General features: G+C 40.3%; 1 protein-coding gene across 11 annotated transcripts in view; it reads right to left on the minus strand.

The window, feature by feature from the left end:
• The window catches only part of elna (elastin a), a 55,343-nt gene that overhangs the window by 23,651 nt on the left and 18,033 nt on the right, over nt 1-13,659 (minus strand). For all 11 annotated transcript variants that reach the window (XM_034115265.1, XM_034115264.1, XM_034115261.1 and 8 more), the window contains exons 6-13: nt 4,737-4,775; nt 4,517-4,597; nt 3,089-3,118; nt 1,593-1,625; nt 1,132-1,209; nt 712-759; nt 516-578; nt 57-89 (exon numbers count right to left, since the gene is read on the minus strand). In XM_034115265.1, coding sequence (XP_033971156.1) covers nt 57-89; nt 516-578; nt 712-759; nt 1,132-1,209; nt 1,593-1,625; nt 3,089-3,118; nt 4,517-4,597; nt 4,737-4,775 — 405 coding nt within the window. The remainder of the gene's footprint in view (nt 1-56; nt 90-515; nt 579-711; nt 760-1,131; nt 1,210-1,592; nt 1,626-3,088; nt 3,119-4,516; nt 4,598-4,736; nt 4,776-13,659) is intronic.

A 13,659-nucleotide genomic window follows, 5' to 3' on the forward strand; every position in this document is an offset into this window, starting at 1 on the left:
CTGACAAAAACACAAATGTATATGTTTGTAATATAGCATATTATAAATCTAGTTACCTGGTCCTTGACCTGCTTGTCCTGCCCCTCCAACTGCAACAAAACAATCAAACAATCCAATCAGACACGAAGATGAAAGAAGATGAAGGTGTGAATGTAATTATGAGACGAGTTTTAGCAATGACACAAACACTGGCCTTAAAACAAAAGATATTAGTTGAATATATATCAGTAAACTGCATACAGATCATGATCATTTTTGGATATATAATGTACTTGACAACCAGCCTACGTTTAACAAAATTAATTGACTTAGTTCATGTGTTTATTATTTACCTTTAGTGTTCCTTTGAATATATCTTTGCGTTGTCTATTGAAGTATTGTTTATTTTATTGTTTTATCTGCCACAGCTGTGTTCCCTGTGATTTTATTCTGTTGCAAAGTGTAATAAAAAAAGTGGCATGCGATGGACATTAAATAAATAAAAAAACTCCCAATACTCATGGGGGAACCCTTACTAGACTTTGGATTCAGGCCAGTTCCTGTCGCCACACCAGGCAGAACTCCACGTCCGCCAAACCCTGAAGTAGCGATGAGCAAACAAAAGACAACACATGAATCTCTGAACAGTGCTTGTTTGCTAAAACACTGACCATTCACTTGATGAAAAAGATGACAAATATTGCCTGAGATAAATCAATGAAAGATACAAACCTTGTCCAGGTACCAGTCCACCTTGGTAAAGTCCCGGCACTCCGACACCTGCCACAGCCAATCAGAGGATAGTATTGCACTTCTGTATCCACAATCAAACATTTAATACACACTAACCTACTTTTTAGCTTCATTGCATGTGCATTTCACACATTAGCATATACATACATGTATATATGTATATGTAATGTATGTATGTTTCTTTTGTTTTACTTGTCTTTGCTCTGTTAAGCACCTCAGATCAACTGTCCTTTTTTAAAAGTGCAATTATGTAAGGGATATCTTTTGGGATACATTTGAAACTAAATACATGATGAATATATGAATGAAAAGAATAATTAGATGATGTTTTGTCGTCTACTAAATTGCATCCTGTCTGCCTACTTCAGCCTTTTCAGTTAGTGGTTGAGTCTAACAAACCTGGCACTTTGGAAGCTTTCTTTCCGAGACCACCACCAAGACCCCCTCCTGGAAGGCCCATCTGAGGAATAACAGGTCCTGAAAAAAGATTAAAAGTTACTACATCTGACAACAAATATATAAAGGTGAAAAACATAAGCATCTACTTTGACCAGAAGCTGAGTCAAAACTGTACCTGTGGTTTCTGCCTCCCAAGGACTCTCAACACTTTTACTAACTATAAAAGTGTTTCTTAAATACATTAGGGATAAGTACTATATTTGCAGCCGAAAGTTGCTCCCGGTCAGAGAACTAAGTTCGAACAAAGAGCCAATTTGAGGTTTGCAATGTTGTAGAATTCCTAAAGCATTAGAGTTTCAAAAGGAATGCTAATTGTTGTTGAAGTCCTTGGGAGGCAGAAATCACATTATGACCATCAACAGTGCAAAATGTAATACAAAATAATGATGTGTTAGTCTTGCCTCCAACAGGTACTGCGGGTCCAGTTCCTGCGCCTGTTGAAGTAAAAGTACACAGACATAAACACACAAAATTGGACGAAGTACTCAGTAGTCAGATCATTGAAATGTTACTTGAGAAATCAGAATATACTTAAAGTACCAAAAGCAAAAGTACTCATTCTGCACAACAGACCATTTTAGAATAATAAACATACCATTATTGAGTAATTAGTATTATTGATTTATTAATGTGTTCATTACTTTATTGTTAATTGTAAAGCTTTCAATTCTTTTTAAAATATTTTACTTTAGTATAGTTTTACAGTTGACTGAGATTGTCTACCAAAGGATGTAAAGTTAATCCTAACCTAAAGTAACTGATGATAATTATTTGTATTTAAGTATTTATTTCATTTTTTTAAAGCAAAGTAATCACATGTAGTAAAATATTTGCCTATCAATTGTAGTTGAGTAAGAAACAGACATGGACAATTCTTAAGGTACATCACTATGTTACTTCAGCAAAGTACTATAGTAAATGTACTTAGTTACTGAGCATCACTGTAAACAGAAGATATTGATATACATTTCCAGGTTTGAGGATAAAGCCATTCAAACATTTTGTGAACATAAGAGTAAAGAAAACCTTACAAAACAAATACTCAGTAGTGTTACATCCCATGGCCACTAGAGGGCCCTGTGATGCTGAGCAGAGGGATGAGCAGGCTACTTGTGCCAGGTTCATTTCAGCAGGGAGCTATCGAAGGACTGAACACTGCTATAGAGAGCAGCTAATCGGGCTGTACACGCCTGTCATCATGCTATGATCAAACGCAAAATGGCTGAGTTTAAATCAAATCAGTATAGTCAGCCAGCATGCCTGGCATTAGCCTTGCCTCATCAAATGCCTCATTTATTTGGCTAGCCCCTGCAGGAAATGAGCCATAAACTTAACTCATAAGGGAGTTTGGCAGCAGGATAAAACACATTGGTTTGTTTGTTGAAACTTTTTTGTCCATTTTTCATGTTAAACTCCCCGGACATTGCCGGACAGACATTGCGCACTGCCTTAAGTATGTCTTCTGGGAGATTCGATGAGGAAACATTTGGAAAGGGAATGTTTTGTATTGTCTGCGCTCTTTAGCTTTGGGGAATTATTGTTATTTTGAGTGTCATGAAAGGAGTACAGACTGACTCTAGGGTCTGCAGTGTGGTCGTTGCCAACCAATACTTAATAGCAGGCTCTTCGCCACGGTACAACAAGTCCATGCTTAATCAGACTCCATAATTTCAAGCACGTCGTGTGCACACACAGACAAAACACAGACTTTAAGATCACTCTTTGTTGAAGTTTAAACAGTGCAGCTACAATATAAAAATGTGCTTGTGTTTGCCAAACTGTTTTTCATGCTGAGTTACCATTAATTTGAAACATTCCTATTGGCAACAGAAGCATGCAGATCTGTAAAAGTTCACGTGTGTACAGTAGTCTGCCATCTGGGCAACAATTAGCTTACCTGCATGTGGTAGCAGAGATCCTCCTGCACCTGGAGGAGGACACCAGAATTGTTGTTGTATTCGTCACTACAAGCGGTTTAGGTTATAACCCTCAAGGAACCATAACAGATTATCTGTGGCTTTTTATGTTTAGTCTCAGAAACAGAAAATGTTTTCATGTGTGGCAATAATTCAACCAAAAACCGATTTGTGCAGTTGCTTTCCTGAGTAAATACAAAGCCAGTGTGGAAAAATAGTGTTGCAGTTAATTTGCATGATACCTATACTGATGCCACAAAAGGTTTTTCAACACAAGGAAGAGATCATCTTTGTGGTTCCAAATATACATTTTAAAAATATCACAATTTCCATTTCACCTCTACAGGGATCTTTTACTACAAGCCAAAAAAGGAAATATGAGAACCAAGCTTTGTAATTTGAGGAATTTAAACTGAAAGGTTGAAACAAAGTGGAAAGCCACATATTATCACTGTAGCCATCAAAACAAACATCTTAAAACAGGCAAGTGAAATAAGATCAGTGTCTCGTTCCAAAGAAACAAAAATACATCATTCTGTTTGATGACCCCCAGTTTCCATTCCAGCCCCTGAGCCCCCTGCACTGACGACTGTTTTAGAAAGATGCCCGTTTAAGAGTCACATATTGTGTCCGATTGAAAGATAACATTTGAATACACAAGGAATTCAAACCTAGAGTAAATATTGACACACAAATCTATTTTAGGTTTTTTTTAAATACTAAGAAATAGACCAACATCAGGGGTCATGTTGTTCAAGTGTAATTGATATCTTCAAAATCATTTTGAGTAAATGATACAACCAGCTGAAGCAACAAAGTTAAAGTGCTATAAACTTAAATAAATGTGTTTTATACTAATGACTCATCCCTTGTTACCTTAAATTCTGGAAGAATCTTTTTCATGCATGTCTTCCTGATGATGTAGATTAAAAAAACTCAAACAATTATTGGTGACTTGAGGTATATGAGGGCAGTATTTAAACAGTAAACAATAGTAAAACTGTGTTTACAAACTCTCACACAACGCTTGCAGAATAATTCAAGTGCCATTTATCAAGTCATACGCTCACTATTTCTAAAACACATGCATGATCACCGCAAGCAGTGACTGGTAAAATGAGACTTGAATTAAACTGCACTTTTGGGGTGAAGTATTTATTTGGGAATGTCTATTTTACTGACAACTACAATAGAGTGCTATAGAGTAGTTGATGTTAATACAATACTTTAGTTTAAAGGTCACCCTGGGTCTCAAAAAGTTCATTAGACTCTGAAAGTTTGACAATCTGACTGCCGTCCATTATTTGTTTAAACATAGCATACCAACCCATCAATAAGGTACCATTAGCTGGTCCCTTAGGATATGTATATTTAATATCTACCCAGACATGTTCTGCCCTCTGCTGTACCTCTTTTAGCAGCCTTCTGTCCAGCTCCTGGGAAAAAGCCTCCAGTTCCTCCACCATATCCACCATATCCACCATAACCACCTAAAGGAAACAAAAGGGCAAAGGTGAGTGAGTTTCATAATCTATTGTGGTATAAAGAATATAGTGTTATAACCGTCTTTCAACTAAATGTTACACACACCAGCAATTTCAGTTTTAATTCCAGATGACACAAACTCACCTCCTCCATAACCTCCACCGACTCCTAGATTGCCGTAACCTTGGCGAGAAAATGATATATAGGCAGTTGAGTAGAGAGAAAGGAACAACATGAGAAATATTGTAACACATTGCAGATGACAGCAATAATAAGAGAAACGTGATTTATTCAGCAGTAATTATCATTAAATAAAAAACATCACGCAATCTTTCATCAAGACATTTTACAGGACCTGTAATTTCTCCTTCCTAATGTGTTTAAAAAAAAAAGGCGCATGAAAAATTACACAATATCATGTGTGCTTGATTAGGTTTGATTGAAAACATTTATGTTTTTAGAGCCAAGAACTGCACCTTAGGCGGGGAAAGAGTTGACCCCCAGTGAGTCAGAAACATGATAGACCAAACATGAAATATGCTTGATCATCTGGTCATGCTGTCATCTAAACACTGGAGGGAGCAGTCTGTTCTTTCTGATACCAAAAGCTTCAAACTAATCTCTGGGCGGCTAAAGCTTTTGGCCGGACTTAACACACAATTAAAGTTATATCCCAGCTTTGGTATCTCGTTGCTGACAAGAGCAAAAATATTGAGCACAAAGAAATAGAAATTTAAAATAAGTTTGGAAAGAGGGAAAGGACATGAAATGAAATGCTCATCACCTGCTCATGAAAAATAAATCTGAATCTTAAAATAAAAAACCCAGACGATAAAGTGAAACCACAGACGATACCATTATACATACATTTCAAACTCAATTGTATTTTATCGTTGCCATAAATCTTAAAACATGCACATATAAAATTGTCATTAGAAGATAACAAATTGGAAATACTTAGAAATATTTATAAGTGAATTATTGTACTGCTTGGGTTAAGTTACCTGTTCCACACCGCATTTTACTGACTGTCCTTTACTTTATTTATTTTTAAACCTTCTATGCTCTTAACCTTTTTATTTTTATTTTTATATTGCCATATTTTATCCAATATGCTCCTTTAGATAACTTTTTACTTATTGTTCCTTATAGCTTTATAGCACCTTGAGATGACGTTGTTTTTAAAGTGTGCTATATAAATCAAATGTATTATTAGGGTCTGAGACCATAGGTCGGCGAAGACCCTATTGAAATCGGTCGCGCAGCGACCGATAAACCTGCGAAAAACACATAAAAACAGGGAAAACGACCGGCAAAAGCACAGAAAAGGTTCGGAAATAGTAACGGCAGATAGTCCGCGCGAGCCCAGTCACGTGGGCGAAGCCCACGTGATTGCAACTCGCATAATTAATATCGTTACGATCAATTTAGTCGCTCGCGAAGCGAGCGATAACCATGCAAAACCCACTAAAAACAGGGGAAAAGACGGGTAAAAGCCCATTAAAAGTGGCCTAAATCATGACAGTAGGTAGCCCAACGGCCTACAGTGACGTGGGCGTAGCCCACGTCACTGTAAACGAGCACATTATTGATATTGGTCCGATTATTTATTATTATTATTATTATTATTATTATTATTTTAATACATTGAGCGCACTTTTGAGCCCCGCCACATATGTGAAAACTCAACAAATTTTGCACACGCGTCAGAAGTGCGCAAAATTGTGATATTTAATTGGTTCCGGAACTTTACGTCAAAAATTGCGTAGGCCACGCCCACTTCCGTTTTTAACGTTAACTCCCCCTACTTTAACTTTCACGTAACCGAACGAAACTCGCTAAGCCTATCTAAGGTGCGGAGACAAACAAAAAAGCCTCTTGGAGGGGTATAAAATAACGTACAGGAAGTCGGCCATTTTGAATTTGGCGTTGAAAAAGGCGTCAAAAAACGCCATTTATCGCGTTTTTTCGTCCTCCGCGCAAAATCTATCTCCTCCCAGGGACTTTATCCGTACGACTCGAAATTCGTCGGGTAGCATCTCGAGACATGGGCAATTAAAAGTTATCACGGAAGTTTTTTTCTTTCGCACGGCGCAGCCGTTATTTGGCGCCAAAGTTCGCGTTCGCTCGATGCTAGTCCCATCAACCGCCATGGAATACGATGATGTCATCACTCAAACTGACATGCTCACAACGCCACCAAATTTCACAATGTTGTCTTAAGTCAATGGAAAATGTTCCAAACTGCACCAGACTTCAGATGACAGTTAATGGTCCGGCCCTCAACACATTAATATGACAAAAGTCAGTTTTCCTCAAAAGCTGTTGCCATGGCAACGAATCCCTCGCCATAAAACACGGTGTCGCCGTAAATCCAATGGACACGGTCCCATCGTCCCCCAATCTTCACTTTTATATCACTGGTCCATGACTCAACAGCTCTACGTGAAATCTGAGATCTCACCGTATGCCGTTTCCATGGCAACGCATCCTTCGCCATAAAACACGAAGTTGCTGTTACTCCTATGAAAATGGTTCCAAACTGCACCAGACTTCAGATGACAGTTAATGGTCCGGCCCTCAACAGCTCTACGTGAAATCTGAGATCTCATCGTATGCCGTTTCCATGGCAACGAATCACTCGCCGTAAAACACGATGTTGTCTTACGTCAATGGAAAATTGTCCAAACTGCACCAGACTTCAGATCATGGCTACTAGTCCGGCCCTCGACAGCACTATGTCAATTATGCGGTGTCATCATATGCCGTTTCCATGGCAACGCATTCCTCGCCATAAAACACAATGTTGTCTTAAGTCAATGGGAAATGGTCCAAACTGCACCAGACATCAGATGACAGTTAATGGTCCGGCCCTCAACAGCTCTACGCCAATTCTGGGATGTCATCATATGCCGTTTCCATGGCAACGCATTCCTCGCCATAAAACACGGTGTCGCTGTAAATCCAATCGACACGGTCCCATCGTCCCACAATCTTCACTTTTATATCACTGGTCCATGACTCAACAGCTCTACGCGAAATCTGAGATCTCACCGTATGCCGTTTCCATGGCAACGCATTCCTCGCCATAAAACACGGTGTCGCTGTAAATCCAATCGACACGGTCCCATCGTCCCACAATCTTCACTTTTATATCACTGGTCCATGACTCAACAGCTCTACGCGAAATCTGAGATCTCACCGTATGCCGTTTCCATGGCAACGCATCCTTCGCCATAAAACACGGTGTCGCTGTAACCCCAATGGACACGGTCCCATCGTCCCACAATCTTCACTTTTAAATCACTGGTCCATCACTCAACAGCTCTACGTGAAATCTGAGATCTCACCGTATGCCGTTTCCATGGCAACGCATCCCACGCCGTAAAACACGATGTTGTCTTACGTCAATGGAAAAGGTTCCAAACTGCACCAGACTTCAGATGACAGTTAATGGTCCGGCCCTCAACAGGACTATGCCAATTATGGGATGTCATCGTATGCCGTTTCCATGGCAACGCATCCCACGCCGTAAAACACGATGTTGTCTTACGTCAATGGAAAATGATCCAAACTGCACCAGACTTCAGATGACAGTTAATGGTCCGGCCCTCAACAGCACTATGCGAATTATGGGATGTCATCATATGCCGTTTCCATGGCAACGAATCACTCGCCATAAAACACGATGTTGTCCTAACTCACTGGAAAAACGTCCAAACGGCACCAGACATCAGATGATGGCTAATGGTCCGGCCCTCAACACATCTAGGCGTATTATGGGGTGTCATCAAATTCCGTTGCCATGGCGACAGATCACTCGCCATCAAACACAATGTTTATGATACTGCTGTAACTCCCATTTACGTTGTCCGATCGGCCTGAAACTTCCCACGTTTGCCAACGGCCGAGTCCGGAAAACTCCTGCATGATACCTCGACGTGCGGACAACAGCCTGCGGAGCGTCGAAGACCCGCTCAACGCTGCTTGCAGCTTTAATTATTATTATTATTATTAAGTGGCTGATATGAAATAGGAAAAAAAAAACATTGTATAGGACTGACATTTCTTAATGTATACACAAAACTCTGTTTAATATTTGTTTCCTTTGATTTGTCACATATTTGTGATTCCAAGACAAAAAAATACTATATATCAAGTCATACATATCAATGTATATCCATACATATCAATGTATACATATAAACAGTATATGGAAAAAGTGAGTGGGATATTATTCAAATTTAGATTCATTAAGTTGAAATTCTTCCATATGACTGTCAAAGTGATATATTTATTTATACTTTCTGGGGCTAAGATATTGGACCCCAAGTTTTTATGTAGGGGACATTTTTTCTCAAAATGTGTTTCTCAGAGTTGTATTAAAAGAGGCTGTGAACTGCTTTTTCCCCAATCAGAGATAAACATGTTGGAGTAATGACTGTTTTTTTAAACAAGAGGACATTTGAAAGCTGCCAGCAAGCAAGTCCACCAAGGATCTTGTTTTCATCAATATGTTTAAGCCAGCTAAATCTGGGGTGAGTGCAACTGAGCATGGGAAACCAGCTGAGGGAAGGAGGTGAGGAGTGGGAGGGTCAGACTGGAGGGCAAGATCGGAGTCCAGCAATCTGCAGGGTGCAGGTAATGATCCTGAAGAAGATCAGGAATGTGCAGGGAGACACGGAGATAAAGTTGTAAGTGTGGAGTTTCATGATTTAGTCAAAACAAATGTGGGCACTGGCCTTGCCAGATTAAGCATGCAATGCGAGCCCAAACACTAAACTAAGAATCCTTTCAATAATCCATCTCCTTCAAAGCTTTCTGCTCGATACGCCTCGATTGCTCAACCATCCCAAGACACACCTCAAAGTAATAACAACAGTAATCAATTCTTATATAAATCAGTCTGATATCGGGCTTTCATTCATCCAGTGCATCTTGCATTGACACAAGGAATCTGCCTCATTTGTCCATCTTTTTTTGTATCAGTCAGCTCCACATGCCTAAAAAAATGTGAAGGAAAAAAACAAGATAGTTACAGGATGTCTGTAACATTTCTTTTTTCTTTAAAAAAAGGTTCTGTCTGGTCTGGCCTTCGGATTACAGAATGTCCAATGTGATAGGTTTATGTTTGTCATTGTGAGTGTTGGAATATATACAGCATAGTCTGCGCAACAGAGATTATGTATGTTAATGGGAGACGATACATGAAGAGAGAGCAGAGACGTTTCGGTTAATCATCCATCATCTGGCCAACCTGTGCATCACCCCAACTGGCTCTGGCAGCCCTCCTCAGGGTCGACCAGCACCTGCCACGTTGAGCTCAACTCTCTGATTTGAGATCAGGAGACAAGATGCAGACACGCAGAAATCAGCCTCAGAGGGTGTGTGTCCATGTGTGCGACCATGAGTGCAGGCCTTGACAGATGCAAGGTTTATACGAGGAAGAAGAAACAAAACGTTATCGTATGTAGTTCTGACATCACAACACTGGGCAAATAATACGCTCCAAAGTAACAAATTCTACCCTGGAGATTGGGAATTATAAGGGTGGAAGTGAGTGGACATGCTAACAAAATCTGGACCACTGTTACTTTGGCATCTACTGATTGTATATTTGCTAGAACAGGGGTAGAGTTTTTATACAAGAGCTCTCTGTTCTTTTGTTAAACTACTATTGTTGCAACATGTCAGTTCACACAAATAGACCTGTTTTAGCTCACATATTATTGGAAGTCTACAGCAATGTTGTTTGTTTTCTTGAACCACACACATCCAAAGTCTGCACCATGGCCGTGATATCATTTCATCTCGTTTCTTTGGTCCTGCTCCCAGTATTTCTTGATTGCTGACAAGCTGAAGGATTTCTGTAGACTTATGTAGTGTCTTATTTTCTTTGTGATCATCAAGGCATTATAGGAAAAAGCCACAGAGACCATTTGAAACCCCCAACTGTCTTGGGCTTTGGACAAAGGAATCCTAGAAAAGGTCAATACTCAGAATATGAAATGGAGGGGACCGAAACCAAATACTGCACAGGAGGGAGGATTCAGGGCCAAGGATATTGGAAGGTAAGTGATGCAGTACTGCAATGCATCATAGTTTCCTTCATTTAAATTTCTTTAAAAAAAAAAGGTGATAGACACATGGCTTACTAGCCAGTTTCCATTCAGAAAAGACCACTGGCTTTCCCAGCTGTGCAGTGCACCTGAAGGTTATTGAGGTGAAATTTAGGATGACGTGTCAGTGAATAATTTAGCATCACCCTACAATGGTGATTCATTTGTGGCGGCAGGTTAAGGTTTGACCTCAGTAAGGGTATACAAGTAAGTCTCGACATTCTCTGACAAAGAAGGAATGTGAAATGAAAATGTGTTGAGGGACAAACTGTAATATTTATCGCCTACTGCCGTACCATGTCTTGTGCGTTGGTATTTACACTGAAGACTGACACTGGAACAAAACTGGCCAGACAGTATGGCTGGTTCTTTCAGTCACCAGTCATGTTGTCGAACTTGGGTCCAGTACAAGTGATGGATGTGAGCCAGTGAGCACAGATATATCTGGTTTCAATCACAAAACGGCAATTTTTTTTGCTCATGCTCCACTGGGGTTAGGTAAGGTAATCCTCTGTTTCAGACCAGGGGAATACAAGAGACATTAATCAACATTGTCTTCAGCTCTTAGTTCTTCTCTCTTACTTGTTCTCACAATTTCTGCGTTTCTCCTCTCCAAAAGATGCCTCAGGAGTTGCGCCGACCAGACATGAAGTGTTAATGGCAAAAAGCAGAGGTTGCCAAACTGGAGAAGTGAAAGATGGATTTACTCGCTCCATTCCATCTCCCCTCTTCCCCTTCTCCCTACTTTGTGAACCAGCTGGGCCTGGTGAAGGGTTTAATTTAAGAGAGCAAGGAATTCCATGGCAGAGATCCACGGTAACTGACAGCAGACGCTCAGAAAGCAGATTTTGGGGCTTGAGCTCTGCAAGGTCCAGGAAATTTGGGGTATTTGTTTTTCACCATAGTCTTTGTTTTAGCTCATATTTAATCAGACAAAAATCTTTGTTTAGTAAAAAACCAGGAGACAGAAAAATGTATTTTATGTCTACCTTTTAAAAATACTGTTGGTGAGAAAGAAGTCGGGCAGGACACAGAAAAATGATCAATTGTGATTCTTCAACAAAACACCAGAACTGATGTGCAAATCGTCAAACCATAAACACAAAGAGTAAAAAAAAAAGTGTCAAGGAGCACAGAAGCATGATAACTTTATCTTCAAAGGCTCTGTGGAGGTCGCCAGAGAAGCAGTCCACTCTGACTGACTCTGAGATTCTGTTCTCCGGCTGTGGTCCCATAAACATTTTAACTTTAAGAGCAAAGTCCATTATTATATCCTTCGCAGTCATGACACGACATTTAAATCAGTGTCAAATTATCACACCGTTCCACCTCCAAGTTGGTGGATAGATTGCATTCTTTTGAGTTGACGCAGGACAAGCTGGATGAGAGCACAATGGTGCGAGGTGCTGTAGTGATTCCATATCGCGTGAGACAAGTGGACACCCTAAAGCTCTCCTTGCTTCCTCCCCCCCTCGCTCTCCTGTGACCTCCCCTGCTCCATGTCACTTCCAGGTTCTCTGTGCTGTCAGTCACAGGAACCAACTGCGAGAAGCTGGACCGGTCGCATGTTGGACTAATTAGGCATTCAAACAGTCACACCACTACAAACAAACTCTCTTCACCTCTGGCTGGTGTGGAGCCAGCCGACTTTGGCGGCAAGCCTTTTATTGTTTTCGATTTCCTTTTCCATGGAGTCATTGACACTACGAGAGGTCCCAAAGCCTCAGCCTCCCTCGTTGCCAGATGACCCCAAGTGCAAAACTGTCAGAGCTTCTAGAGAAACAGGGAAAGGGTCTAAGGGTGCCTCATTATCTAACATGAGGGGGCAGCCTTCAGGTTAAAATCAGTGTGAACATCATTGGTAGGTGGTCTTTGTAAATCTTTATAGGTGACAAGTAAATCAAACTAAAGAAGAGACTGTTTCAATGTGTTGTAAGCACTAACAATGATGAATAAACTTTGGAGGATCTCATCAACCCCCGCATTTTGTCATCAAGTAACTCTCAGGCATATTACAAATAGTTCCAAATTAGGGTTTACTGTGAAAGTCCCTATTACACGCTATGAGGATTACAAGCAGTGCCACTGTGCCAAACTCGGCTGCTTTCCCCAGTGGCGTCTGTGGCGGTCTGATCTCACCAGCCTGAGTCCTTGGGAGTCTCTCACCCCCACACACACATGCCTTAGTTCAAACACATCTGTTCAAAGACCATTACTGCTGTCCTTTAATTCAAACGGTGCTAATTTGTACACCATGCATTACAACACATTCACTGAGTTTGTGATGTAATTGTTTTGCCACAAGTTATACAGAGCAGAATAAGACATGCTATTAGTTTTCACCAAGACTTGTCTCTTGTTGCAGTTTCTGTGAGAGTTGAGATCCTCTGCTGTTCCACTTTTAACCACTTTTAAAGGAATGTCACAGTTACTCTGCCAACACTGAGCCTCTGAGTATGTCTGAAGAGTATCCCTAAGCCGGTGCTCATACCGTTACCCATTTTAGCTTGGCACACACACACACAGCATGTTCTGGAAAGCCATTCAGACACGGCAGAAACAAACTGCAAGCATTAGAGTATACAGTAAAACCCAAAGAATCCAATTTTGAAAAAACTGCTGAAGTTCTATGTCTAGAGAAGTTCATTATGTGAATATTTGATAGGGTGTGATAACCAGTAAACAAACACAGCTATGAAAATGGTATGTAAAGTTGGCCAAGTGTGTTTCCTCCTCCAGATGTTCCACATATGCATGTAACTGCTATTCTGCTGAATACTTTTCTGACAACTCAGGGTTTAGACCAGTGCTCTACAGGTCAGCTCGGCTTAAATCATGCATATTGAACCACTGATATTAGGTTCATGGGGTTAGCCTCAAAACGATTTTCAAAGTTCCTGAGTCATTATAAAAGCTGTGATCATTGTGCAGTCATCTAAAGCATTTCA

This window comes from Trematomus bernacchii, unplaced genomic scaffold (assembly GCF_902827165.1).
Source record: "Trematomus bernacchii unplaced genomic scaffold, fTreBer1.1, whole genome shotgun sequence".
Taxonomy (NCBI): domain Eukaryota; kingdom Metazoa; phylum Chordata; class Actinopteri; order Perciformes; family Nototheniidae; genus Trematomus; species Trematomus bernacchii.